At 38.3% G+C, this 25,349-nt stretch overlaps 6 protein-coding genes and 1 non-coding gene across 11 annotated transcripts; 6 read left to right on the forward strand and 1 right to left on the reverse strand.

Moving 5' to 3' along the window:
- On the forward strand, positions 971–5,421 carry LOC18767021. 2 transcript variants are annotated; one of them, XM_020553637.1, is made up of 7 exons: positions 971–1,563; positions 2,395–3,161; positions 3,584–4,226; positions 4,324–4,424; positions 4,527–4,616; positions 4,720–4,847; positions 4,930–5,421. In XM_020553637.1, the coding sequence occupies exons 2-7, from the start codon at positions 2,496–2,498 to the stop codon at positions 5,060–5,062; spliced, it is 1,761 nt and encodes a 586-aa protein (XP_020409226.1). In that variant the 5' UTR covers positions 971–1,563; positions 2,395–2,495; the 3' UTR covers positions 5,063–5,421. The 2 variants fall into 2 exon arrangements, with proteins under 2 accessions (XP_020409226.1, XP_007201181.1); XM_007201119.2 differs by having other exon boundaries at positions 973–1,563; positions 3,587–4,226.
- Positions 5,996–9,342, forward strand: LOC18767694 (ATP-dependent Clp protease proteolytic subunit 5, chloroplastic). Its single transcript, XM_007200370.2, has 9 exons — positions 5,996–6,273; positions 6,809–6,928; positions 7,036–7,150; positions 7,255–7,347; positions 7,485–7,530; positions 7,630–7,702; positions 8,257–8,291; positions 8,381–8,469; positions 8,870–9,342. Exons 1-9 carry the CDS (start codon positions 6,146–6,148, stop codon positions 9,125–9,127), a joined length of 957 nt encoding a protein of 318 aa, XP_007200432.1. The 5' UTR covers positions 5,996–6,145; the 3' UTR covers positions 9,128–9,342.
- LOC18766660 (probable WRKY transcription factor 69) lies at positions 10,211–11,864 on the reverse strand. Of its 2 annotated transcripts, none has more exons than XM_020570131.1 (3): positions 11,452–11,864; positions 11,220–11,360; positions 10,211–10,926 (listed from the first exon to the last, which is right to left on the reverse strand). In XM_020570131.1, the coding sequence occupies exons 1-3, from the start codon at positions 11,529–11,531 to the stop codon at positions 10,383–10,385; spliced, it is 765 nt and encodes a 254-aa protein (XP_020425720.1). In that variant the 5' UTR covers positions 11,532–11,864; the 3' UTR covers positions 10,211–10,382. The 2 variants fall into 2 exon arrangements, with proteins under 2 accessions (XP_020425720.1, XP_007201365.1); XM_007201303.2 differs by having other exon boundaries at positions 10,211–10,938; positions 11,452–11,860.
- Positions 12,158–12,229, forward strand: TRNAD-GUC. The gene has a single exon. It is a non-coding gene; the product is annotated as a tRNA-Asp (tRNA).
- Positions 13,277–14,370, forward strand: LOC18767366. Its single transcript, XM_007198990.2, has one exon. It carries the CDS (start codon positions 13,293–13,295, stop codon positions 14,202–14,204), a length of 912 nt encoding a protein of 303 aa, XP_007199052.1. The 5' UTR covers positions 13,277–13,292; the 3' UTR covers positions 14,205–14,370.
- LOC18768373 (DELLA protein RGL1) lies at positions 15,454–17,621 on the forward strand. Its single transcript, XM_007199252.2, has one exon. It carries the CDS (start codon positions 15,595–15,597, stop codon positions 17,515–17,517), a length of 1,923 nt encoding a protein of 640 aa, XP_007199314.1. The 5' UTR covers positions 15,454–15,594; the 3' UTR covers positions 17,518–17,621.
- Positions 18,304–25,246, forward strand: LOC18768715 (histone-lysine N-methyltransferase EZA1). 3 transcript variants are annotated; one of them, XM_020570429.1, is made up of 17 exons: positions 18,304–18,370; positions 18,738–18,839; positions 18,951–19,225; positions 19,385–19,555; positions 19,674–19,758; positions 19,872–20,015; positions 20,107–20,154; positions 20,243–20,314; positions 20,842–21,578; positions 21,953–22,106; positions 22,395–22,615; positions 23,317–23,448; positions 23,736–23,823; positions 23,918–23,965; positions 24,049–24,177; positions 24,504–24,581; positions 24,653–25,246. In XM_020570429.1, the coding sequence occupies exons 1-17, from the start codon at positions 18,317–18,319 to the stop codon at positions 24,842–24,844; spliced, it is 2,730 nt and encodes a 909-aa protein (XP_020426018.1). In that variant the 5' UTR covers positions 18,304–18,316; the 3' UTR covers positions 24,845–25,246. The 3 variants fall into 3 exon arrangements, with proteins under 3 accessions (XP_020426018.1, XP_020426020.1, XP_020426021.1); XM_020570431.1 differs by having other exon boundaries at positions 20,255–20,314; XM_020570432.1 differs by lacking the exons at positions 18,304–18,370; positions 18,738–18,839 and having other exon boundaries at positions 19,111–19,225; positions 19,380–19,555.

Raw genomic sequence — 25,349 nt, forward strand, 5'->3', positions numbered from 1 at the left:
AGATGAATTGGGCTTTTTCTGGGTCAACAACTCATTGTAATCGCTAGCCAATGGGCTTATGACCTATTTCTTGTTGTCCCATATGTTAAATCGCTAGCCAATGTTATTTTAAATCGACCGGAAAAGGGAAGAAGACAAGCTGTTCTATTTTTGGTTTCCTATATGAATTTCAGCAAATATCCCCAACTTTACCCGGCAGAATTCTTTTACACCTTCAACTCCAATTTTGCCCTTATTAATAAAATAAAAGCATTTCTTAAAAACAAAATGTATATTCAACAACTCAACACCCCCAACAAAGAGAAAATATTTCATATTCATCCGTTGTATACAAGTATGTGTCTATTTCTCCTATCACACAAATGATTGTATACAACTATTAATGTCAAAATTCTCTCCCAAAATAGGCCCCATTCCCAACTCACCATCAATCCGCTACCTCCCTACTATTTTCCTCTTCTGCAACTCTCCATCTCGCCTCTCTTTCTAATATGGAGCATGTTGACCAGTATTGTGGCACTAATGGAGAAAAATAAGTGTGAGAGAGATATGAGAGATAGGGAGGGAAGAAGCATACTAGAGTGGGGGGGTGGTGGTGGTGGTGAATCGATGACAAGGTTAAATCATTTATTTTTTTAGATGATTTTCCGATGATGATTTCTATAAACGATGAAATATCAAATTGAAAGTCGTGTAAGTCTTTGATTAATGTGAAAAGTTAACAATAACATTGTGTTTGTCTATATTTTGTCGATAACAATTAGATAACTAAACGATTTCCTTATTTGATTTATTTGCCGCAGAAATGATCATCAAAGCACAATTAAATGGGATGAGAGAGAACATAGAAATGGAAATTCTAGCGTTGTCCAAGAAAAATGATCCATTAGTAGCAGTCCAAACACGCCCCAGTCCATGTGGAAATAAAATAATAGAAACGAAGTAGCTAACATAAGCCGATTGTGCGCAGTGTCTAAACCTGCGCATACACTTGCAGCATAACCTTGTGTAGAAGAGGAGGGAAATAAAAAAGGAAAGCGAAGGAAAGAGAGAGAGAGAGTGAGAGAGAAAGAGGATTGAGTTGTTACTGAGTGGGTTGAACGAGTTGGGTGACCGATCAACAAAAGAAAGAAACAACAAAGACCAATCTAAACAAAATAAAAACCACAGGAGGGGTTTGGGGTTGGGGTCGGGGAAAACTTGGGCTTTGGGTCTTTGGTGTGGAATTAGCAAAATGGTGAACACGAAGATTATTAGCCCTTCCTCTCCTTTACCACCACCACCTCCTTTCTCTCTCTCACATTACCCTAAAAACTCCAACTCTGACTCTATCTCTTTCCCATTCTCTAACCCTAACTCCGCGTGTCTCTATCCACACCAGACACCACCATATTCTTTTTACTCACCCACCCAATTTTATTTCCCAGTCATTATCTCTCTGCGTCTCTCTCTCTCTTCTCTCTGCTTTGCCTCTCGGGGTTTACTTCCTTTCTTCTTTCGGAATGTTTGCGTTTTCTTTCACTGCGGCGACTTCTGGTGTCCCAATTCAGTTCGATTCATAAGGTATTGGATCGGTCTTTTGCTTGAGTTTTCGTTGATTATGTGAGGTTTTTCTATCTGGGTAATTTGATTTTAATATGTTACAGCGGGTTTTGGGTTGTTTTTTGTTATTGGTTTTCTCTTTGTTCTGATGAATGATGAGTGTGTCATTGGGCGTGTGTATGCTGATTATGTTTTATATTGGTCTCTTGTTTAAGGTTTGGATGTATGTATTCTTGTGGTTCGCTTGCTTTAAATTTCACAATTATTTATGTGGGGTTGATTTCGATTGCTTCTAAATTATGTGAATGGTTGGTTTGGGGTTTTTGTTCTAGTGTTCAATGGGCGTTTTGCTTCTGGTTTGTTTCGTTCTTGGGTGGGCTTTTGTCATATATGAATTCATTGAATTTTAGCTAGAACCCGCTTTGGTTTCTTTTATGGGTTTTAGGTTTTGTAATGCCCCATTTTTTGCATTTGAATGTCTTCGATTTAATTGTTGTAGTTTTTGTGTGTTATATGTTAGCAACTAAGGCACAGTTTTCTGGGATTCTGGGTTTTCACCTGTATGCTTTGATCAGCTAACCAAAAAAATTTGTGTTATTGTCAAGAGCTTTTGTTAAACACCCTTATCCCTTCCAAAAACCTAAATTGTTTTTAATTTTCTTCCATTCCAAATTGGTTGTCATGTTTAATTCTATGTTTGCTGTTTGTTCTCATGTTTTTTATATATAGAATGCTTCACATCCTTATCCTATGCTCTGTTGCTCTATGTTACTGAAAATAACAGCGTATGATTTGTTTATTTGTAATTATGGAAATAGTTATATATGTTTCCTTCTTTTTTTTGTTGGGTAGGGATTTTGGCATCGCTGGAGTACTTCGTTGGTGTGTTTTTTCTTATTCATGTTTTGATAAGTAGTGGCATCACAAGAATTGGGCTGTAACAACTCTCTGTCATGGAAAACATTAGCAATAGTCATAGATTGGACAGTATCAGCAATGCTGTAAGAAGGAAGAGAAGTCAAACTTTTCGTCGACCTCGACCTGATTCACAGCCATACAATGAACTCCATGATCAGTCATCATTGTCATCAGCGACACCTTCAGATGATCAGAGCAAGGTCTCAAGTGATGAGAATGCAGGTTGTGATGCCAATTCTAAAAGAAAAGAATGTAGTCTTAATGAATGTATGGCCAGGGTTTCTTCTGCTGTAGGCAACGGTGAAAAACCTCACAAAAATGATAGCAAGGATGGTGAATTTAATTCATTTTACAATAATGAGCCAGGACGAAATGGGATCAATAACAAAAGGTCTAGCGAAGGTGTCCTTGCTCCCGCTAATTGGAAAAGCACAAGCATAATGAAGGATGGTTTGATATCAGAGTCAAGAAGTGCTGATGCATTTGACGGGATGAATGGTGAAAGTCCAAGTACTAGGTTGTCAGGATTAGATGGATTTGGAAATGAGAACAAGGTAAAAAAGGTTAAGCTCAAGGTTGGTGGTGTCACGCGTACAATTCAGGCCAACTCTGCATTCAATGGTACAGCAGAGGGTGGGTCTTCTACGAAGACTTCTCGATTGTCAGATGTCTCTAGACAGCGGCAGAAGCCAAATCTTCCGGTAATAAACTATTGCTCTTTCATAGTGAGTAATGGAATCACTATCGCCCCAAATATACCAAGAGGATTTTAAGTTTTTTTTCTTCACTTGCATCATCTTATTTGCGATTGATGCATATGCATTTGGGTTATGGGCCATTAATGTCTGAGTTGTTGAAAATTTTGAATTTTGAGTGTATTTATTATAAAAGAATGTTTATTTTGTGTATAAAATTTTTGATAATCAACGCGACTATTGGTATGACCCAGATCAGAGTATCTACTTGTCACCACGTGGGCCGTTTTAATTGGATAAATGGAAACTTAGAATATGTTATGTATGGAAAATTATCCTTTGCATTTATGTGTGCATATTTACAAAATAAATGCATTTTATTATTCTTAGTCTGTTGAGATCTTTTTTGTAAACAAATTTTTCCATAGCAGGAAAATTCAGATGATAATCATTCCCCTTCAGATAAGAAGAGCGGCTTAAAAGGAATTCCGTGGAAGGATTTTTCGAGAAGTGGTTTCAGTCTTGGGAGGGATAATTGTTCGATGGGCAGGATATCGGGAAAAAACACCTCTGGAAAGGAAGGAGATAGATCTGAACCAGTTCGTAAGAGCAAGCGGGTGCCTAAGAGGCGTGTTCTTGATGGAGAATTTGGAGATGATGAAGAGGATGATGAGATTCGGTATCTGGAGAAACTCAAGACATCGAAGGTTACTGCAGGGTATAGAGAAAATGACGAAGAGTCTAGCAAGAAACATAGAAAACTTTCCGCAGTTTCTAATAGTGATAATGCTGGTGCATCAAGGTTGGGAAAAGACCTTAAGAAGAAGTCGAGAACAGATAGAGCATCTGGAGACACTGATTATGAGGAAGATGAAGATTCATTATCTGATGGTGAGCTTGAAGGTAAAAAGAAACAGAAGAAGGAATCTGTTGACTCTTTGATGGATGGTAAGAAGGAAATGACTCTCACAACTCGTCAACGGGCCCTTCAGTCAAGCAAAGATGTCTCTTCATCCCCTGGTTCAAGCTTAATTGAGTTTCCAAATGGATTACCACCTGCACCGTCTAGAAGTGAGCTTTTCCACCAATATTTTGTGTACTTTAAATTCTTTTGTTAGTATAGTTAATTGTAATATTTCCATTTTATGATTGTTGTGGTTGACCACAGAACAAAAGGGGAAACTTTCGGATGTGGAGCAGCAACTGAAGAAAGCTGAGGCTGCTCAGAGACGCAGAATGCAGGTTGAGAAGGCCGCTAGGGAATCAGAGGTATGCTTTATTTTGCTCTTTATTCCTTTGTCATTTTCCTTTAATTTCTTTGGAGTTCTTGAATTGGAGATCGGCCTTTATTTTTGTTATTGAATTACGCAGGCTGAGGCTATTAGAAAGATACTTGGTCAAGATTCCAGCAGGAAGAAGCGCGAAGACAAGATAAAGAAGCGCCAAGAAGAATTGGCACAGGTATTGTAAACTACGGGATTTATCCCTCCTTCCCTCCCCTCTTGTGCTTCTGCCTCTGTAAAATGCTAGCAGTTCCATCTTGTACTCACTGTACTTTATGCAGGAGAAGGCTGCTAACATGTTGACACTTCCATCAAACTCCATCAGATACGTGATGGGCCCAACGGGGACTGTAGTGATATTCTCTAATGATATGGGTCTCCCCAGTTTATTTGACTCTAAACCCTGCAGGTAATTCTTTTTGTTGCTAGTTTTACCCAATATCAATGCTTGTTTGGTGATGGTCTTAACATCTTGTGGTATGGAAATTCAGTTATCCTCCTCCGCGTGAGAATTGTGCGGGTCCATCATGTACCAACCCGTACAAGTATAGGGATTCTAAGTCAAAGCTTCCTCTTTGCAGTCTTAAGTGCTACAAGGCAATCCAGGAAAAGATGCAAGCATGAACTACGGGCTAATGTCGGCAACAACCTTGTTTTAGCCTTCAAGTATGCTGGTACTTCTGCAGATGTCTAAGTATAGATTTTGGGGTTGGTGGGAGAACATTCTTAGCTCGGTGTAGAGAAGTTTATACAAGTACACATTGTTTATCGGCTGTAATAAGCCTCTAGGGTTAATATATAAATAATACCTTCCATGTTTTATGATACCTGAGTTTTTTTTGTTGTGGTTTTGGAAAGGTTCATTTTCATGGTGAGAGAAGCCTGTGCCCTGTTTGTATATTGACTTTGGGTTCATTCGGCGTAGTGTAACATTATAAAGTTGAGAAATTTATAATAAATAGAAGTTTCTGACCATTCAATTTGATCAAACCTTGTCACAAATTGACTTCAGTTCAACTTAATATTCCATATTATTTAAATGTCCATATGTCATTGTAGAAAGAAAAAAATAAAATAGTTCTTCCATATTGCAATTTGCATCCGCATTCCAATCGTGTTTTCAGCAAAGTTAAAAAAAGACATATTGGAGATGCATCTTAAAAGGTGACTATGCCTCTTCTTTTTATTTGAAGATGTTCTCAATACTCCAGGGGCTTTTTTTTAAATACAAGCAATGCGATGAGATTTTCTCACACATACTGACAAGTATCATGGGGTTTTCTCAATACTTGAGCCTTTAGTTAACAAAAATTCAATTATTACCCTCATAAATGATAAGATAACCAAAAAAAAAAAAATGATGATGGAGAACTAAAATAGAACAGTTTTATTAAAAACAAAAGATTCAAAATTTATTTTCAAAAATAATTTTATTTAAGTGTTAAAGTACACAAATAGTGGACAACTGTGGGCTAGATTTGATTGGGCCATGGCCTTTAGGCTTTGATGGAAAAATGGCCCAATGCAATAGAATCAGAAAAGCGCCAGGACAAGATATTACGGTGGAAGGTGGTAAGTTGTTGCTTGCTCCTACACTCCACTCTCCAGAGTCTACTCTGCCGCCGTGAGCCCTGAGCTTTATTTTGCAGATAAGGCGCCAAGTATTTAACTTCATTGCTTACTTCATTTACGTTAAACAAAACAAAAATGTCGCAGACGTGCGTTTCCACATCGGCCTCGTCTCTCAGATTCAACTCCCTTGGCTTCGTCCCAAACCCTAGCTGTTCTCCCCAACCACAGGCCCTCTCTCTCCCCTTCCAACGCTTACCTTCAAGGTACTTTCTCACTAACTTTAATTTCTATATGTTAATTTTGAATTTTAACTCTTCTTTTTCTCGATGCTTGGTTTTCAGAGAATATTCATTCATTTCTGATTTTGAATTTGTTAACATCTTCATTAATTAGTGAGTCTAATCTTTATAGCCTTAATATAACTACGTGGACCGGTTAAGATTAGGAATTTCATATTTTACGGCAAACCCAATAATCCAACTAATTGCTGAGAAAGTTGATGGGGATATTTGAAAGTTATGAGTTGTATTTGTATGTTTGGTCCTCGGTGTTGTATTGTTTATCTGGGAGTTTGGGGAGCTTCTTCAGCTTAAGCTCACTTGATAGGGAGTTACCAATCATATGGGATGCAGACACTTTGAATTTCTCCTAACCCAATTCTTTATATTTTATATCTCTACTTTATTCTTGAAATTTTGGAAAATTTGACACATTTTACCACTACATAAAGAAAAGCTTATGGGTTTATTTCCAGCTTATTGGGGTTGGATAAAACATTACGGTTTTAATGTTTTTCAGGAAATTGAATAAGTTAGTTGGGAAGAGCAAAAATCTCCAAAGTTTTCCAGTGAAAGCTATTTACTCTGGTGAACATTGGGCACCAGAAAGGAGTTCTCGTCAAGGAATTTGGTCCATAAGGTGGGTTTAGTGTTGATACATCCCTGCATGATTAATCTTTTCTTGGATAAGAAAGCTCGTGCATATATTTCGTTTATGTTTATGTCAATTTGAATCTGATGCTGTAGGGAGGATGTGCAAGTTCCATCTTCTCCATACTTTCCAGCATATGCACAGGGACAGGGCCCACCCCCTATGGTGCAAGAACGCTTTCAGAGTGTTATTAGTCAGCTTTTCCAGCATGTAAGAGTAGCTATTGGTGTTTTTCCCCTGTGGAATTTGGTGGGTTCTGCACCTGTAGATAGTTTATTTTAACTAATGCTTTTCTTGTTTATTTTTTTTGTCAGAGAATAATACGTTGTGGGGGAGCTGTTGATGATGATATGGCAAACATAATTGTTGCTCAACTTCTTTACCTTGATGCTGTTGATCCTAAGAAGGTCTGTACTATTCTATTTCTGCTCTTCGCTTCTACTGACTCTCTCTCCCTCTTGCATGCATCATGCAGTGATTTTTGGAATTGTACAGCATTGTGCAATTGATTGATCGGTTAGTGTGTCTTCTGATTTTTGAACAGGACATTGTCATGTATGTAAATTCACCAGGAGGATCTGTTACTGCTGGTATGATATATCCTAGGAAACCGTCTTGCTATGTTTACAGTTTTTGTTCGTAAGGCAGTTTTGTATATTACTTGAATAACTAGCTTTTTATCTGCTTAGGTATGGCCATTTTCGACACAATGAGGCATATCCGACCTGATGTCTCCACTGTATGTGTTGGGCTTGCAGCTAGGTACATGCCCCTATAATACTCTTCTCTTCCCCTGTTACTATTAATGAGTCTTCACATGTGTGTCTGTATGTCTTTGGTGTTAACTTAAATAGATATAATTAGCGGTGTTGGTAATGAAAAATTATTCTAAACATGTTTCTATTTCCTGCCTCAAAATACGTTTGACTTGATTTTTTGTTCTTTGCTTTTCTATTCCCCCTCTGCCTTATCTTTGTGGGTGGTGCATCTGGTCATTACTATTCTGTCTTTGATTTTTCTCCTATTTTGTCTAGAATTTGTAAGGGTGGTTTATTCATCATTCTTATGGCTGTATGGGCTAAAGATGCTGAGGAAGATTTAAGCTTCAAGTGTTGCTAGTTTGTGAAAGATTCATTTGCTGAATGCTTATAAGACTCATATATTAATATCATATTACTGGATGGCTTTGCATTCAGATCTTGAAAGAGCTGTTTGTTGATGGCCAAAATTCTTACTTTTTGCTAATGTTAGCATCCAAAAAAAAGTTTTGACCACTCATCAGTAATTGATATATGTATTTGCCTTTTCATGAACAGCATGGGGGCTTTCCTGCTCAGCGCTGGTACCAAAGGTAACCAATCCATGTTGGACCTGTGACTTGTATAATTTGTGGTTTTGTATCCTGAAGTTGCTAAATATTTTTGGGTTTCTTCACTGAAGGAAAAAGGTACAGCTTGCCAAATTCGAGGATAATGATCCATCAGCCTCTTGGTGGAGCTCAAGGTGGGCAAACTGACATAGATATTCAGGTATGTTACTTGCTTACATTTTTGACACCTCTATCCATGTTGGCCAAAAGCCAAAAAGGAAAAATCTCTCTATATATAGCGGGGGACCTCATGTTAATTTAACAATCACATTTTGCATAATCTTTAATTGCTGGCTATTATACCTGTCTATTTTGGTACTTAAACCTTTAAATATTGAAGTAAAACTTATTATTGTTATGTGTTTTTTGGTGATGATTTATAGAAGGTTTTGGTCCATTATTTTCTTGAAGTGGCTTGGGTGCCTTATTTTGTACATCAATAGAGTTACATGTTTTTAAGAAGAAATCCTTGGAGTCTGTAATTCTTGTAAAGATTTGAACCACTTAGCAACTGAAGTGATGGCAAATAAGATTGATTAAAGAGTTGACATGCTGTACAGGCAAATGAGATGCTGCATCATAAGGCAAATTTGAACGGTTATCTCTCCTACCACACTGGTCAAAGTCTTGAAAAGATCAATCAAGACACAGATCGTGATTTCTTCATGAGTGCGAAGGAAGCCAAAGATTATGGGCTTATAGATGGTGTGATATCGAATCCTCTCAAAGCTTTCCAACCTTTGGCAGCCGCAACAGCAAGTGAAGATGAATCAGCTGAGCAAAGTGTTGCGGAAAGTAAAGGTGAATCGAGTGTCTGAACTTCTCCGGGTGTGGCAAGTACCGACAGGGCTATGTTGTAGAGTTATATGGGAAGGAGAGTGACATTTATGGAGTTCGTTTTTAATGCTGAATGATGTTAATATCCGTCAATCAGTGAAGAGAAATGTTAGTTTTGCTGTTAATTCCCTCTGAACTAATAATTGATTCATGAAAGAATAGAAAATTCTCTTAATGCATCTCTTGTTCTTTAAGCATCCTCTTTAGGTCATGGTGATAATTATGACAATTGACATGCTACCGATGCTTATTTTCGTAGTTTTCTCATTTGGGTTCGGATAAGCCACTTGAGCAGCTCAGATAAAACTTCAATCTGTGGAGGAGCAAGCGCCCGACTTTTCTGATTCCAACCAATTAATTACTGCCATCATTAAAACTTAGGTGACGTGTACGGCGCATGCCTTGCATACATGGTCCCGGCGATTTGACAAGCATGGGCAGTTTTGAGTTCTATAATAGCAGAAAAACTTTCTTGTAACGGAGAGTCCAATTGATAATGCAATGATATATGAAAAAGTTATTTTGTGCGTTCATTGATCGAGATAGAAAAAGTGATATTCCATTTGCATGGAAGTTATGCAGATTCTTCCCACAAGCGGATATACTTGTTAGTTTCATGTTTTGGCTTTTTCTAGAGAGAATCTGCAACGATAAAACACCAAAAGCCAAATGCAGCATAGACTTTGTAGGTATCGAGATTCCAGAACCTAATCCTTTTGTATCAAAGGAAAATAGGAACAAAATGCCAAAGAAACAAACATCTTCCTCCACCAAATCAACCACCCATTGAATTTTTTTTAAAAGGAGCTTAGCCTGCTTTGATTAATCACATAACTCTCCAAAAAGGAGGACGAACGCCTTCCACCAAACCAAACCACTCAAAGAAAAAGAGAACACTCAACACCTCATCTCCAAAAGATGTCTGAGAGCACTCGTGGACCTCGTGCCATCCTTAAATTAGCTTATGAAAAACCTCTGCCACTGTGTGTCTGTGTGTTTGTGGTGAAAGGGGGACCGCCCAGTCACCCACCCATTAACTTTTGCTCATGACAAAGTGATGCAACTTTCTCATTTCGAGAACCCAAAATGGGAAATATTAGAAAAGATGCCGACTAGAAACAAGCGCTGGTAGTGGGCTAAAGGCATGAAGATGACATATATATTAACAATATTTTGCTAGGTACATTGTTCTAAGGGCTGCAAACACTAAAAACACTAAAAACAAGTCCACTGGGATCAAGAGGGGACAGAGGGAATCCTTTCAAGGGAGAGATTGCTCCTCATGAAGCTTGGGAAAGATGAAAATGTGGGTAGTTCTTCAAGCTCATCAAAGAAGTCATTTTCTTCAGATTTGGGTGTTGAGAAGCTCATGAGCTGGGAATAAGAGAGGGGCTCTTCATCCAAGAGGAACCCAAGAGTGCTAGAGACATGGGTTTTCTCTAGGAAAGGGTCTTCTTCTTGGTCAATCATAATATTTTGGGAAGATCTAATTGGGGACTGAATGTAGTGAAAATGATCTTCATGATCAGTTTTCATTGCAGGATGGTCTTCTAGTTTCCCTTGTTTTTCTTCTTGCTCTTTCTCTTGCTCTTCCTGTTTGGGAAGTAGGGCCGGGAGATTATGATCTTCAGTGCTGGGTTGCAATTGGGTCAAGTTAGTGGTGGAGACATCAGGGCCTGGATGATTATGGCTACTAGTGTAGGTGATTATGAGCACTGAAGCATCAGTTTTGCTTCTCTCCACTTGTTTTTTGGCAGAACAACCCTTTGATGTACTGCACCTGTAGTAGCCTCTGCATCATCAGAGAGAATTAAAAAGCAGCAATATTTAAACAGAGAGTCCTAATTGTTAATCTCATTTCTGAAATTAAATACAGCCTCGCTTGCAAATTTTTGATGATATGTGATCAGAGATGATAACATGCATGACTACAAATAATGAATTGATAACTTTTTCTTTGGGGACTTTAAGATTTAATTAGAGGAAATTAAAAGATAAAATGTGAGGCCATGTAAGATGTTAAAATTAAGAGACCAATATTGATCATGAGCAAAAAGAAAATAAGAAAAAAACCTTGGATAAGGTGATCCTTTGATAGGTTTTTGCCCATATTTCCTCCATGACCAAGAATCAGAAGGCGGCCCTTCGTTCTTTAGTTTCCCTACATTTGTTCCTATCTTCACTGTAACAACAGTCTTCTCATGAACCACCTTCCTATAACAATAAACGTATTTATGTAAAAAAAAAAAAGTAGTATTTATATGTAAGTTTTTTTGATGAAATATACACACACACACACACACACCTTCTTTTGGATGCCTGACCTTCTGGCCTGAGTTCTTTTGGAACTTCTGAGTCTGGTTCTGGCGAGAGGGTTTCATCCATGCTGACTTTTCCTCCTTGGTTTTCTATCTTCTCTCTGTGTATATATTCTGATAAAAATCTTAAGAAAGGAGGGTATAACAATAGTAGACAGTCACAGACTTTTGTTTTGGTTTGGTTTTTTTTTTTTTTTCTGGTGATGGAGGAAGTTGCAGAAGCAATAACTAAGGAAAATGGATCAAGATCAGACCTCCCAACTGATTAAGAGAGAGAGAGAAGGAGAAAGGGAAAGCAAAGGAGGAGGATAAGCTAGAGATGACAAATCAAAAATCCCAAGTTGCTTTCTCTCTTTCTTTTCACTCATTTAATATGAACTATATGCACACATCATATCACCACCTCACTCCTCCCTCCCTCATAGCCCCACCCCACCCCACCATCCAATATCATAGCCCACCCATTAGAACCATGCAAGTGATATTTCCATGGACAAAACATGTTGGCCCCATACACCTTTTGATGCATGATATAAAGACAATGAATGCATTTGGTAAAATTATATGTCACAACAAGACGTGAACCTCCAATACCCAAAACCAAAACCCAAAAATTTAATTGAGTTATTATCAAAACCAGATTAGTTAGCTGTAATGCGTTTTATAATATGAAATTGAAGCCTTAACAACTAAGTCGTTGTAGTATAGTGGTAAGTATTCCCGCCTGTCACGCGGGTGACCCGGGTTCGATCCCCGGCAACGGCGAGTTCTTTTGTAATTTTATTTTTATAGCAGAATTGTTTGTAAATTTGTGGCCTTTTTACATAGGCAATGCTACTTTTGTTTTGTATGCAAAAAATAGGATGGGACAAGTAAGAATCCCTCAAGTGAAGGTGTGGTGAAGTTGTTTTTTTGGGAAAAGAACACGACAGATTTGCCCCTGCGCTTATTTTACCGGAGGATTTGCCTTTTTAGCTGTGCGTGTACAAACAGAAGTCAGTCTCCTGTTCTGCTCGTGTGCGCTTATGGGGAATGGTAGCTGCCAGTGTCACGCATGACATGAGGCTTAATTTCATAATTTGAGAATGAGAAGCTTCAAGTTTGAACTGGTCCAACTATTCTATGATATGTATGTATGATGTATGAATCATGATATGAGTTTGGACCACCTAATTCATGGCGCTTATAAATTCTTCTTCCAACAATTAGATTCTTACAAGATTCCTTTTGTAGACGTCATGCCCTGGAAAAACGAAAACAAGTAGACAGAGAGAGCAGTGCAGGTCTTTAATTTTGAAACCCAACAAGTAGTTTTGGGCCTAGCCAACATGAGCTCAAGCTCAACCATATATTATTATATATCAACCTGAAAATATGTTCTTGGTGGACCGTTGAGTTGAGGTAAGCTTATTCTTCATCGTGATCACCAATATGTGTGTGTATATATATAATAATAAGAGGCATATTCCATGACCAGACATAAAACATTTTGTTATGGACTAGGTGACAGAATAGATATGCATGTCCCATGACCTGCCAAGGAAAGTTTCAATTCAAATATTTAATGGAATAATAAAAGATTCATGTTCATTTCATATCCAGGAAATGATTGGGAATTAGGTGCGCTAGTAAGAAAGACGACCATGTCTAAGATGTCAACCATATAATGCAACTATGGGCGTGCATGCAACTAATTATTATGATCAAGCAAGTCATCATCAACTCTATTTATATATAGAATTTCTTCATCACATATTGTTCCTTAATTATTGTGCAGCAGAGACAAGACAAACTCGAGATATCACTTTGAATTTGGTTTAGAACAAAAATGAGTTTTCAAAACTATTTGGATTGGGAACAGAGGGCTAAGAAGCTCTTGATGAGTTTGACTAGCTTTCTAAAACAACCTTTCCACACTCTCACAATCACCCTTCTCAGTCTATTGCTTCCCCTCTCATTCCTCCTCCTGGCCAGGCTTTCTTGCGCTAACTATCTCTTAAGCTTAAGCTTCACCCCTCTTCATCCTGATCCTAATTATAGCACCACCATTACTAGTAATACTCCTTTTTCTCTGTTCCGCTACGCCACCCCTTCTCTTCTCTACATTCTTGTTTCCATTGTCAGCACAGCCGCTTTCATCCATTGCCTAACAGGTAAAATTACCATCATAACCGAGTTCCCAACTCCCATTTTCCGTCCCCGTTTGTACACTGCCTGGATTTTCCTATGCACATTACAAGTCTGCGTTGGTTTGGGAATCGAAGGGAGCATAGCCGCGGGGATCAATGGCGCTACTTTCGGCGGCGTTGATGAGAGAATATGTCTGCTGAGCAGAGCAATATTTTTCCTCGGCTTGCATGAGACGATGCTCCATTGGTGCAGAGTTGTGGTGAAGCCGGTGGTGGACGATACGGTTTTTGGTGCGGCTAGAGGGGAAAAATGGGTTGAGAGGGTGGCAGTGGCTGCGAGCTTTGGTTGTTTATGGTGGTGGAGGTTGAGGGACGAGGTGGAGTCTTTGGTCGTTGTAGCTAAGGCCAAAAGAGAGCTGTCAATGGGCATAGGTGTGGCTGACTTTGTTGGTTGGTGGTTATATTACCTTTCTGTAACTATTGGAATGGTTAGAGTGGTGAAGGGTGTTATGTGGCTTTCCATGGTTTTGTTATGTAAGAGGAGATCAGGAGGAGGCAACTTCGCTAACAGTTGCGCAGAAGATCATGATCTTCAAGACAACAAGGTCTAAATCTCCTAATCTGATTGGATCGATTGATTGATTGATTATTTTGAGCACAGAAATATTCCCTCTTCTTTTCTTTCACAAAGGAATTCGTAATTGTTCCAAACTTGGTACTTTCTTTTTGCTTTTGTTTGTTTTTGTTTTTGGACAACAACTGTATCATAATATTTATTTAATTGTATGACTCTTGGCAGATGTGCATTTTTTGTATATAGATTATGAACATGTCAAAATCAATCGTGAACGTCAACTAATAAGCCAACTGTACATGTACATAAAAAGAGGCAAAACAAAGCTGAAAATTACACTAATTAATTAGTGCACTAATTTAATTACGTTGATAATTATTAAAGAGAGAAAAGGTACATCAAGTAAATGGCATCTTCCCAAGTACAAATGTAACATATACAGCTCAGTGCAAGGGTGGGGCTTCTCATTTACAGATGAGATGAAACCATGGTCAACATCATGTCCTCAAGGAATTGAATACTGGTGTAGTATTCTTTTCACATTTCAAGCACCTTCAGATTTAAACAAGGAGTATATGTACTATGTATTATAAAAGATTAACCAAAGAGTTTTAAAAAAAAAGTTTGCTTGGTTACAGTAAAAAAAAAAAAAGCATAAATGAAATTGAATGAATGAGGGTGGATTAATGGATAATCTGCAGGCAACTGTGAATCCTGCCAATTCCATGCACGGTATATTCTTCCTTATTTACCGCAAAGGCACAAATCACCACTCAAATATATGATTTAAAAAGATAAAAAGTTTTTAGTTATCTTCTTCAATTGACAAAGTTACAGATGGTAATCTGATAATAAGAGAGTTATAGAGGGACTAATTACTGCTTTAGTCTTGTAGTTTCCTCATCAACCCTTTTATTTGTCTTCTCTCTGAGTTTGTCATTTTATTCTCCGTACTCATCCAGGGCAGTCACGTCTTCTGAGTAGAATAATTTCATATCCCAATCTTGTTTGGCTAATCAACCTTGTAACTTTTGAGTAGAATAATTTCATTAAATGTGCTGCTTGGCAGTGACATGTGCTTATTTATTTTTGTTCTTGCCTTTCTTTGTGGCAGAGTTTAGTTTAATATATCATATGAAGGGTTTGAAAGGGTCTTTGTTTGGACAAGTTTTTGGCATTTCATGGTTGCTGGCTTTGTTGACAATATCGGAATATCACTATCATAGTTGCATTCCTCGCCCTCTTTTATTAGTGAAGGGTGCAAGGTTGCTTCAGTTATCATGCCTGTGATCGTTGTTATCAACCAAAGATACAACTTGATATGCGTCGATATTAATCCAGTCCCATAATCCTATTGATGATCAGTTGAGACTTGAGAATACTTTTTGCAAATTTGCTTCTGCATATGTTCTTATTCTCTGCAGAATATGGCTAATGCATTCTTCCCCTTCACACCGTTTGATTTTGGAGTCCTAGGTGGTTTGACTCCTCAGCTTGAAGATTATGAGAAAGATCAGGAAGTGGCCTTCAAAGTGAAACCAGGGCATTTGTTTGCCATAGAAGAATTGGGGTTGGGAGAGATGGATAGTTCTCTTTCTTCTGAACATGGTTTCTATCAAGAAGACAGTAAGGCCAAGAAAGGAGGACTATCCCATTTCTCCAAAGATCCCGAGCCAACTTATTCACTTTCGGATAATTTCAACTTTGATATCGTTTCTTCTGAACATGGTTTCCAGCAATCTAACAAGTCCGAGAAAGGACTAGCTCATTTGTCCAAAGATCAAGACCACCACCATTACCAACAACACCCCCATTACCAGCAGCAACAACCCAAGTCAAATTATTCAATTTTGGATAATTTCAACTTTGATTCTGCCTTCCCACCAGCACACCCAATCCAGGATGGCACTCACCAGTTTACATACAACCAAATCGGAGGCTCAGACATTGCAGAAACCAACAAACACTTGCCCCATCAATCTTCCTTAGCAGTTTTGGAGCTCCTTAACAGCTATGGGAGCGCGTTCAAGAACTTGAGGGGAGAAAGAACAAGCAGCAACACAGGAAATGAAGCTGAAGCCTCCTCCTATGTGGGACAGCAAAAATTGTCAACCGAAGAGATCATGAGGGTTGCTGGAGCAAGGTATGTGCAATTCTCTAATCAGGGGTATGGTGACTTTTACCCTCTGCACCCTTTTGGCTACGCTCTTTCGGGTCTGTCCGAAGAAGAAACAAAGGATGCGGAACTTGCTCACATACTTTTAGCTGCAGCAGAGAAGGTAGGCTACCAACAATTTGAACGCGCAAACAGACTGCTTCTTCGTTGTGAATGGATTGCATCCTTCAAAGGCAACCCTGTTCAGAGGGTCGTTTTCTACTTTGCTGAGGCACTTCGGGAGAGGATCGAAAGAGAAACAGGAAGCATCCCATCTAAGGCAAAAGAAATGTCTATATCTGGTCATGGACTGAGCACAAACCCCACATACATTGCATGCCACCAAGAAGTCCCTTTCCATTCAGTAATGCAGTTCACTGGGATCCAAGCCATAATCGAAAGTGTTTCCTTGGAGAGTAAGGTTCATTTGATCGATCTCGAGATCAGGAGTGGAGTGCAATGGACAGGGCTGATGGAATCACTTGCAGAACGAGAGGAATGTCCAGTTGAGCTTCTCACAATAACTGCTGTGGGAGTAGCAGGCAAGCAGAAGATAGAGGAGACAGGAAAGAGGCTAACAAGCGTTGCCGAGTCCCTGAACATACCCTTTCAGTTTAAGGCAGTGATTATTTCAGCCATGGAAGATATCAAAGACCAACTGTTTGATGTTGAAGATGATGAAGCCGTGGCTGTATACGCACCGTTAATACTGAGGACAATGATTTCAAGGCCTAGTTGCTTGGAAAATTTGATGAGGGTGATGAGAAATCTCACCCCTTGTATAATGGTGGTGATTGAAGTGGAAGTTAACCACAACTCACCGTCATTTGTGAACCGCTTCATCGATGCGCTGTTTTATTACAGTGCGTTTTTCGACTGCCTTGAGACTTGCATGAAACAGGAGGAGTATAGAGTGCTGACGGAAGACTTGTTCCGGGAGGGCATCCGAAACATTGTAGCGGCAGAGGGGAGTGAAAGGGTTGCTCGAAGTGTGAAAATGGATGTGTGGAGAGCCTTCTTTGCAAGGTTCAGAATGGTGGAAATGAACTTTAGTAATGCATCTTTGTATCAAGCTAGTTTACTGGCTAAAAGGTTTGGTTGTCCTTCTTGCACACTTGATAGGAATGGCAAATGTCTCACTGTCGGGTGGAAGGGAACCCCAATTCATTCCGTTTCAGCTTGGAAGTTCCGTTGAGAATTGAGATAGATATATAGATTTTCCAATGTCTTCAAAACCATATGTAGTATATGCTCTTGCTGAATAATGAAAGCAAAAAACTTTTCATCCTTCCACAGCAACATCATATGACATGTAAATAACGTCTCCTCTCTTTTTAAGTATTATTCTGTATTGATCTTATACTTGTACCCAAAACAACCTCACACAATATCATCATCAACATAGAAATATGAGAATCAAACTCCCACCCGTACCAGTTCTGAATTTTTCCTCAGTGTTTGAATTGAAACTTTCCAAATTTAAGTCTCCTCCTTTGTGGTTCGGAGTCTTGGGTAAGAAAATAGAAGAGCAAGTCACTAATCCTCTGACATGTAGGCTAAAAATCGACGCATAAAATAATATTTCCTCCGATAGGCATCCCACATCCTCCGACATGGAGGCCACGTAATTGAGTAATTCTTCAGCAGTTACAATGCTAATAGCTTCATTAATCCAAATTTTACAATATAAATAAGGACATTGTTGATGTTTCATGGGTCTACAAAATTATTAAATGAATACACATGATTATAATATGAATGAATTCATAACATTATATATGACGGTATTCCGATTATATAAAAAAACCGACAGAGAAAATTATATATAACCGACACATATATATTAACCGTCCTTCCGGCATGTAGACGTGTAGGCCACGTCACTAATCGTTGTGCACGTAGGCCACGTCACCAATCCTTACACGTGTCACTCCCGAAAAGGTTTATTTCCTCCGTTTCTCACTCTTCCTTGGTTGAGCGCACAGGCACGGCAGATGAGCAAAACAGGGATGGTGTCCAAAGCTACAGACTCTGCAACTAAACTCAGAGTCAGTATCTCAAAACTTTACCTCTCGATCCTTGAATTCGTTATTTCTTCTCGCGATTTTGGCTCGTGTTTGCTTTTTAAATAAAAATTTCGATGCTTTTCATCATAATTGGAATTGAGATGATCAAACAGGGATGAGAATTTATGTTTGGATTTTCAAATTGCAGTTTGGATATGAAAGAAATGAAAATTTTGAATTTAATGAGTTAGAAGTTAGAACTCATAGCTTCTTGTAGTCATTAAGAAATATTTATAGAGAAATAGCTGTGGTTCTACTATTAATCTGCAGCCAAACAGGTGAACAAAATCTTATTATGTTTGATATGAAATTCACGAATTTATATGCACTCTCTGATTTACGTGGGCAGAAATCACATGGAGAAGAGCCAAGTGATGGTGTTGGAAACTTGGAACATAAGATGCATCAGCTTAAGAAGCAAATTCAAGCAGAGAGAATGGTTTCAGTAAAAGTGAGTTTTCGCATATATATAATATGCACTATATAGGCGATAAACGATAAATGATGAACGATGGTAGCCAATGCGCAATTGACTCCTTCCTCGTGCTTATACTTTGCCCAGGAAAAAGTTGAGAAGAACAGGGAGAAGCTAGGAGGTTACATTTCGCAAATTATATCAGCAACCTCAAGAGCGAATTCTACACTTCCAGAGAAAAATGGGAGCTTTAAATTGTTTCCTTCAAGAATTGAACAGCCTCTCTGCAAGTTCAGTGGATTTGGTCACGGATATGGTGATAAAGACTATATTAACAATCAAGAGGTGGTATTCTCATCAAGTACCAAGCTTCCATCTGCTGAAAATTTACCACCTTATACAACTTGGATATTCTTGGACAGGTTTGATATTCGTTTCTTTGAATCCTTTATGAGATTATGAAAAGAACGGTAGTTTTTTTTTAATTTTATATATCTTTAATCTGTGCAGTCCTTTTGTTTTTAATGCGAAAATGTTGTTGTTGTGTTTCTCCTATCTCAAATTTGTCTTTCACAGCACAGAAATCAGAGAATGGCTGACGACCAATCAGTAGTTGGGAGGAGGCGCATTTACTATGATAAAGATGGCACTGATGGCAGTGAAGCTCTTGTCTGCAGTGACACTGACGAAGAGATAGCAGAACCTGAAGAAGTGAAACATGAATTTACTGCAGGCGAAGATCGAATTATGTCGTAAGTTTTAAATGAGATATAGACTATCACAATGACTGTGCTGCTTATTAACTTGTCATAGTCCTGCTTTTCTTAGGACCAAGTGAAGGGTCTTACTTTTTCTGTGTGAATTTGTTAGGATGGCCTTTCAGGAGCATGGGATAGGCGAGGAAGTTGTGAAAGTTGTGAGCCAGTTTATTGGAGCCACCACTTTGGAGATCCTGGTAGCTGGGACTAACATGTTTTCACATTGATTTTTGGGAGGATGGTCCATGTTCTCATTTCATTTGAAATCTAACTTTTGATGTCTAAAAGTTCTGGAATTCTACATTTGCAGGTTCGGTACAACACAATCAAGGACCGTGAGAAACATGAACCAAAAGGTTCTGGGGACTCTGGGTCCAATTGGTGCATTTCTCTTGATAAGAGTCTTAGTGCCGCCTTAGATTCTTTCGATAACCTTTTCTGTCGTCGTTGCTTGGTATGGGTTGTCATCTTCCATAAATAGTTAAATAAAACAACTAGTGTTGTGTTTTCTGATATAACTCTTGACTGCTTTTTCTATCTAACAGCTATTTGATTGTCGTCTGCATGGATGTTCTCAACCTTTAATCTATCCTGTAAGTAGCTGTGTTGCTTATATGTCTCAGCTTACTCTGGATTTCATTTCATTTATTTATATATTTTATTAGAGGCTTTGTTTGACAGAGTGAAAAGCAGGTGCATTGGTCTGAACAGGATGAGGAGAGGACACCTTGCAGTGATCAATGTTACCTCAAGGTATGGCTTTTCCTTTCTTGATATTTCTGAGGACATGATCTTTCCACTCTTGATAATTTGTTTGTGAACTTCCTGCTTTACAGCATTCTAGTTCTCAATTTAGTTTTAGTTCTCACTTTACTTTGACTAAGATCTTTTTCGATGTTCTATGTTTAACATATTAGTTTTGACTTCCAGTGTTCTGTAACTATTATGAAAGCTTCATGTATGGCGTTCTGTTAATCTAATGGTTCTTCATATCTTGGACCTGTACAAGTTAAACCCTTTAACTCTCTAGTTACTTTGCTCATTACTACACTTTTATGAGATATACTGCTATATGCCTGAAACCCACTAGTTTGAGGCTGACTACACCTACCACTTTATTCTTTTTGGTTCTAATCTGAGGCTGGCTGCACAATTGTTTTCCTGGTAAAGTAAAGGGCCTATCTATCATGACTATTATGATTTCATATGATCCATATTTTGTTTGGGTTTTGCCTCTGTCCATGGGATTTTGAAGTATGACTTCCATGTCCTTCTTGCAGTTAAGAGTAGTGGAAAACGTTCCAGATGATCCAGATATTGGTGCTCTGCATAGGATGAATACAATAATTTCAGAGAGAGAAAGTGCTCCAGCCTCATCCTTCAATGCTGAGAAACCAAGTTCTCATGGTAGTACAGACATCATAAACATTGAAAGATGCATTCCTGGAAAAGCTGTGTCTTTCACTTCAGAAGCTATTTGTAGTTCAGATGTCATTGCAGGAGGTTTAGAGTTGGATACACATATCATGAGGATGCACAATGAAAATTTAGGGAAGCGCAAGGTTGTAAAGCACAAAGATAAAGTGACAAATGACGTAACTATAGTACCTGATGATTTCCAGGGTTCCTCTAAGAAACAGAAGAGATTAGATGCTTTGGATTTAGTAACTGCAACTAGTGAACCTATCACGGTTCAGGATCACATTTCCGTTTCCAAAACTAGAAACACGGATGTTGGTTTACCCAATGAAACTGAACTTCAAATGACCAAAAAAGGTCTTTTAAATGAATCTGCTGGGCATACTTCAACGGAACTTGTTTGTTATGGTAGTGCTTCCTGTGATGAATATACAGACAACGACAGAGATGTAAAACAAGATGTAACAGAAGTGCCTGAACTGAGGCAACCATCCAATTCTACACAAGGACAAGTTAAAGGGGTGTGCAGCAGCTCTGAGTGGAAGCCAGTGGAGAAAGAATTATATATGAAGGGATTAGAGATATTTGGGAGAAATAGGTAGACCTTTTTTACATCAATATGTGTTACATGGATCCTTCACTTCCACATGCCCTGCTCATTCTTAGTTTTCTAGGGTAAATTGAATGGTTACAGGTTTAGATTTGTGTAAGGCTGTGCTGCTTGTTCACTTAGTTTGGTGCCTGGATTTTGTAGGCTTAGGATGGCATTGTTGTGGGCTGCCTGTTGGTCCACTTTGTCATAACGTCCATTATAATTAATATAACCACTATTTTTCCTACCTAAAAAACAAGTTGCATGGCTACTGTGCACCCCAGGTTTACATTTGACATTGCTACTTTTGTTTGTTATATATGACATACATTATATTTGATTATTTTCTTTGTACTTAACTGGTAACTCATGTTCTGCAGTTGCCTCATAGCCAGGAACTTACTTTCTGGCTTGAAGACTTGCATGGAGGTGTCCAGTTACATGCATAATGCTGGAGCTTCAATGCCTAACAGATCTGTTGTTGGACCATTTTCATTTATGGAAGACAATGGGAAAGCTAATATGGATCAGACAGTAAGCATTGAAGAACTTTTCCTTTCCTGTTTCTTTTATTGTTTATATATCTCTTTTATTTAGGTGATTGTTTTTAGTAAAACCAAAAAAAGGAAGGTGTTTTGGCAAGGCCTGGGAAACTAGTACTGATTTGTTTCCTGAGCTAGCTTGCATATCCTTCCCTTTAGGATCAAGAACAATGGCTATGATACTCTTCCTACTTGGTTCTGCAGTTGCTAGTCAATCTTTCATCATTTGGCTCTGGAACATAGATTTATGATTCTGTTACCTTTGTTTTACTCATGTTAGGACCAAGAGCTGCCAACAAAGCCACGGTTACTTCGTAGAAGGGGAAGAGCTCGAAGGCTTAAATATTCTTGGAAGTCTGCTGGGCACCCATCAATGTGGAAGAGAATTGCTGATGGCAAGAACCAGTCTTGTAAACTTTATACACCATGTGGATGCCAGACTATGTGTGGAAAGCATTGTCCTTGTCAGCATAGTGGAACCTGCTGCGAAAAATATTGTGGGTATGTTGGAATTGTCCTTGAAATATTTAACTGATGATCTGAAGAAATGCATAAAACCAGTGATGGGATGTTTCTTATAAGTAAAGAAAAATGATGATACTGATAATAATAATAATAATAATAATAATAATAATAATAATAATAATATGATAAGAAACATCCTTACATGCTGCGGGTACGTTGGTTTTATTTTTTTATTATATAAAATAAACAATGAATAGGTGCTGGGCTTTGTGTGACTGTGTGTTGTCGAAATTTATCCCATAGGAAATGTGAAATACATGACATGTAGAAGGCGCCATCTTGCCTGTATATTTGATCTCTTAAAGCCTCATACAAGGTACTAGATTCATCTTTCCTTCATCAATGTTGGGGGAGAGATGAGTTAAATAGGTAAGGATTCCTACGCCCAGCCTTTTGGCTAAAAGGAGAGGAATTATATGCCTTAGTGAATTGCTTCAATCCTGAATCCCACATCTATTAATTTCCTAAAGTTGAGCTAGGTTTCTTCAAGTGATTATTAAGTTTGGTCAAGTCCATTCTAACTAAAACAGCTTATAACCACTTTTTAGATGACTCCACTATGTGAAGTACTCACTCGAAGTTTTTCCATCTGCAAAAGTTTCCACTAGTTGCATACTAGTGAACCTATAATTGATTTGGAAAATGTTTATATGACCAACTAACTCGTGCATTTTCAGGTGCTCAAAGAGCTGCAAAAATAGGTTCAGGGGATGCCACTGTGCAAAGAGCCAATGCAGAAGTCGGCAGTGCCCATGCTTTGCTGCTGGGCGCGAATGCGACCCAGATGTCTGTCGCAATTGTTGGGTTAGGTAATGAGTTTTTGTATGTATACTTCATTGACTTTGGACACTCTTTGCATGTTATTTACTGCAAAAAGAAAATGTTTGCAATTTTGTCGCACTAGGTAATGGGCTTCGTGATGGAGCTGATTGAGCTGTTTGAATTGTGCACATATTTTCAATTTGAGCTCCAATCTTGTGTTGGGTTCCCAGTTGACATCCTGTCTATTTAAGCATTTCAAAAGTTTCTTTTATTTAATTTTAGTGAGTTTGTTATACTTTTGGCTGTGGTTTTAAATATCAAATACTTTATGCAGTTGTGGGGACGGTTCATTAGGGGAGCCTCCGAGACAGGGAGATGGTCAATGTGGAAACATGAGGCTTCTTTTAAGGCAACAACAGAGGGTGAGCAATTCCTAGTGTTTAGTTAATAAATTGCTGCTGTCGTCTACATAATGCACCTTTTGATTTATGATTGCCTACCCGTCTTTTTCTTCAGATTCTCTTGGCTAAATCTGATGTTGCTGGTTGGGGAGCCTTTTTAAAGGTTGGAAGATAATGTTGTTTGTATTTGGCTTCCTACTAAACGTTAGCTAATTTTTCTCACCAAATTGAATTATATGATTTCAGAACCCTGTAAACAAAAATGATTATCTTGGAGAGTATACTGGTGAACTCATCTCCCATCAGGAAGCAGATAAGCGTGGGAAGATTTATGATCGTGCAAACTCATCATTCCTTTTTGACTTGAATGATCAGGCAAGGGAAAATTCATGTTTAATATTATTCACTGCTTTCCTTCGCAAGGGTTGCATGGCTCATGGAGCCTTTCTCTAACTATCCAAAAATTTTAAGAATGGAAGATAATGAAACAGATTTTCTAGTTGACCACACTTTCCTCCAAATGAACATAGGTTCAGCCCTTCTGTTCATATGTTATTCCTCGCCAATTCAGCTATTGTCTATTTTCTTTTTTGCTTAGTACTTTGCAGCTTTTTATTGCATTTTTCATATATGGCAAATATGTAATACCTATAGCTTTACTCTGGCATGAGATCTCAAGGTAGTCACATGTTTAATTACAGTATGTCCTAGATGCTTACCGAAAAGGAGACAAGCTTAAATTTGCAAACCACTCATCGAACCCTAACTGCTATGCGAAGGTAATAAAGCTTCAGTGATTCCCCTGTTTGATTAGTTATTATTGGTTTTTCTAATATGGTGGCCTGCACAGGTTATGTTGGTTGCCGGAGATCATCGAGTAGGCATATTTGCCAAGGAGCATATTGATTCTGGTGAGGAGATCTTCTATGATTATCGTTACGGACCCGATCAAGCACCTCCATGGGCTCAAAAACCTGAGGGTTCTAAGAGGGATGATTCATCTGTCTCTCAAGGCAGAGCGAAGAAACACCAATCTCACTGAATGGAAAATTGGCATGGATTGGGATGTATATAAGTATCAACTATGGTGCATATCTCAACTCTGGAGATTTATCCACAACAGGTAGGACGAGAATCGTCCTCAAGAAGAAAGCTTCTAGGTAGGTATGCCAGCCAGCTCCCCTAAAAGTGAAATTGGCTCTACATGCTGATGTCAAAGCTTGCTTCTTGACTTTAGAAAAATTGAACAATAAGGTTGTATTGGTAATGAGGTTAATTTATAGAATTTATAGGCAATAATAAGCTAGAAATTCTTCTAGCAATTAGATATTATAGGTTGGGTTCGACAATTCTGTAGTGAGAGGCATGTCATGATGGTAATAATGGGAATTTGTACAACCTTTTTTATTGATATATAATAACAAGGTCGGATTTGCTTTATTTATCTTGATTCTATAACTTATTTCATGGAAGGCTTGCTAAATGCAAAGAATTGTTGGACACTAGTAATTTGAGATAGATATATATATATATATATATATATATAT

Source organism: Prunus persica, chromosome G8, assembly GCF_000346465.2.
Source record: "Prunus persica cultivar Lovell chromosome G8, Prunus_persica_NCBIv2, whole genome shotgun sequence".
Taxonomy (NCBI): domain Eukaryota; kingdom Viridiplantae; phylum Streptophyta; class Magnoliopsida; order Rosales; family Rosaceae; genus Prunus; species Prunus persica.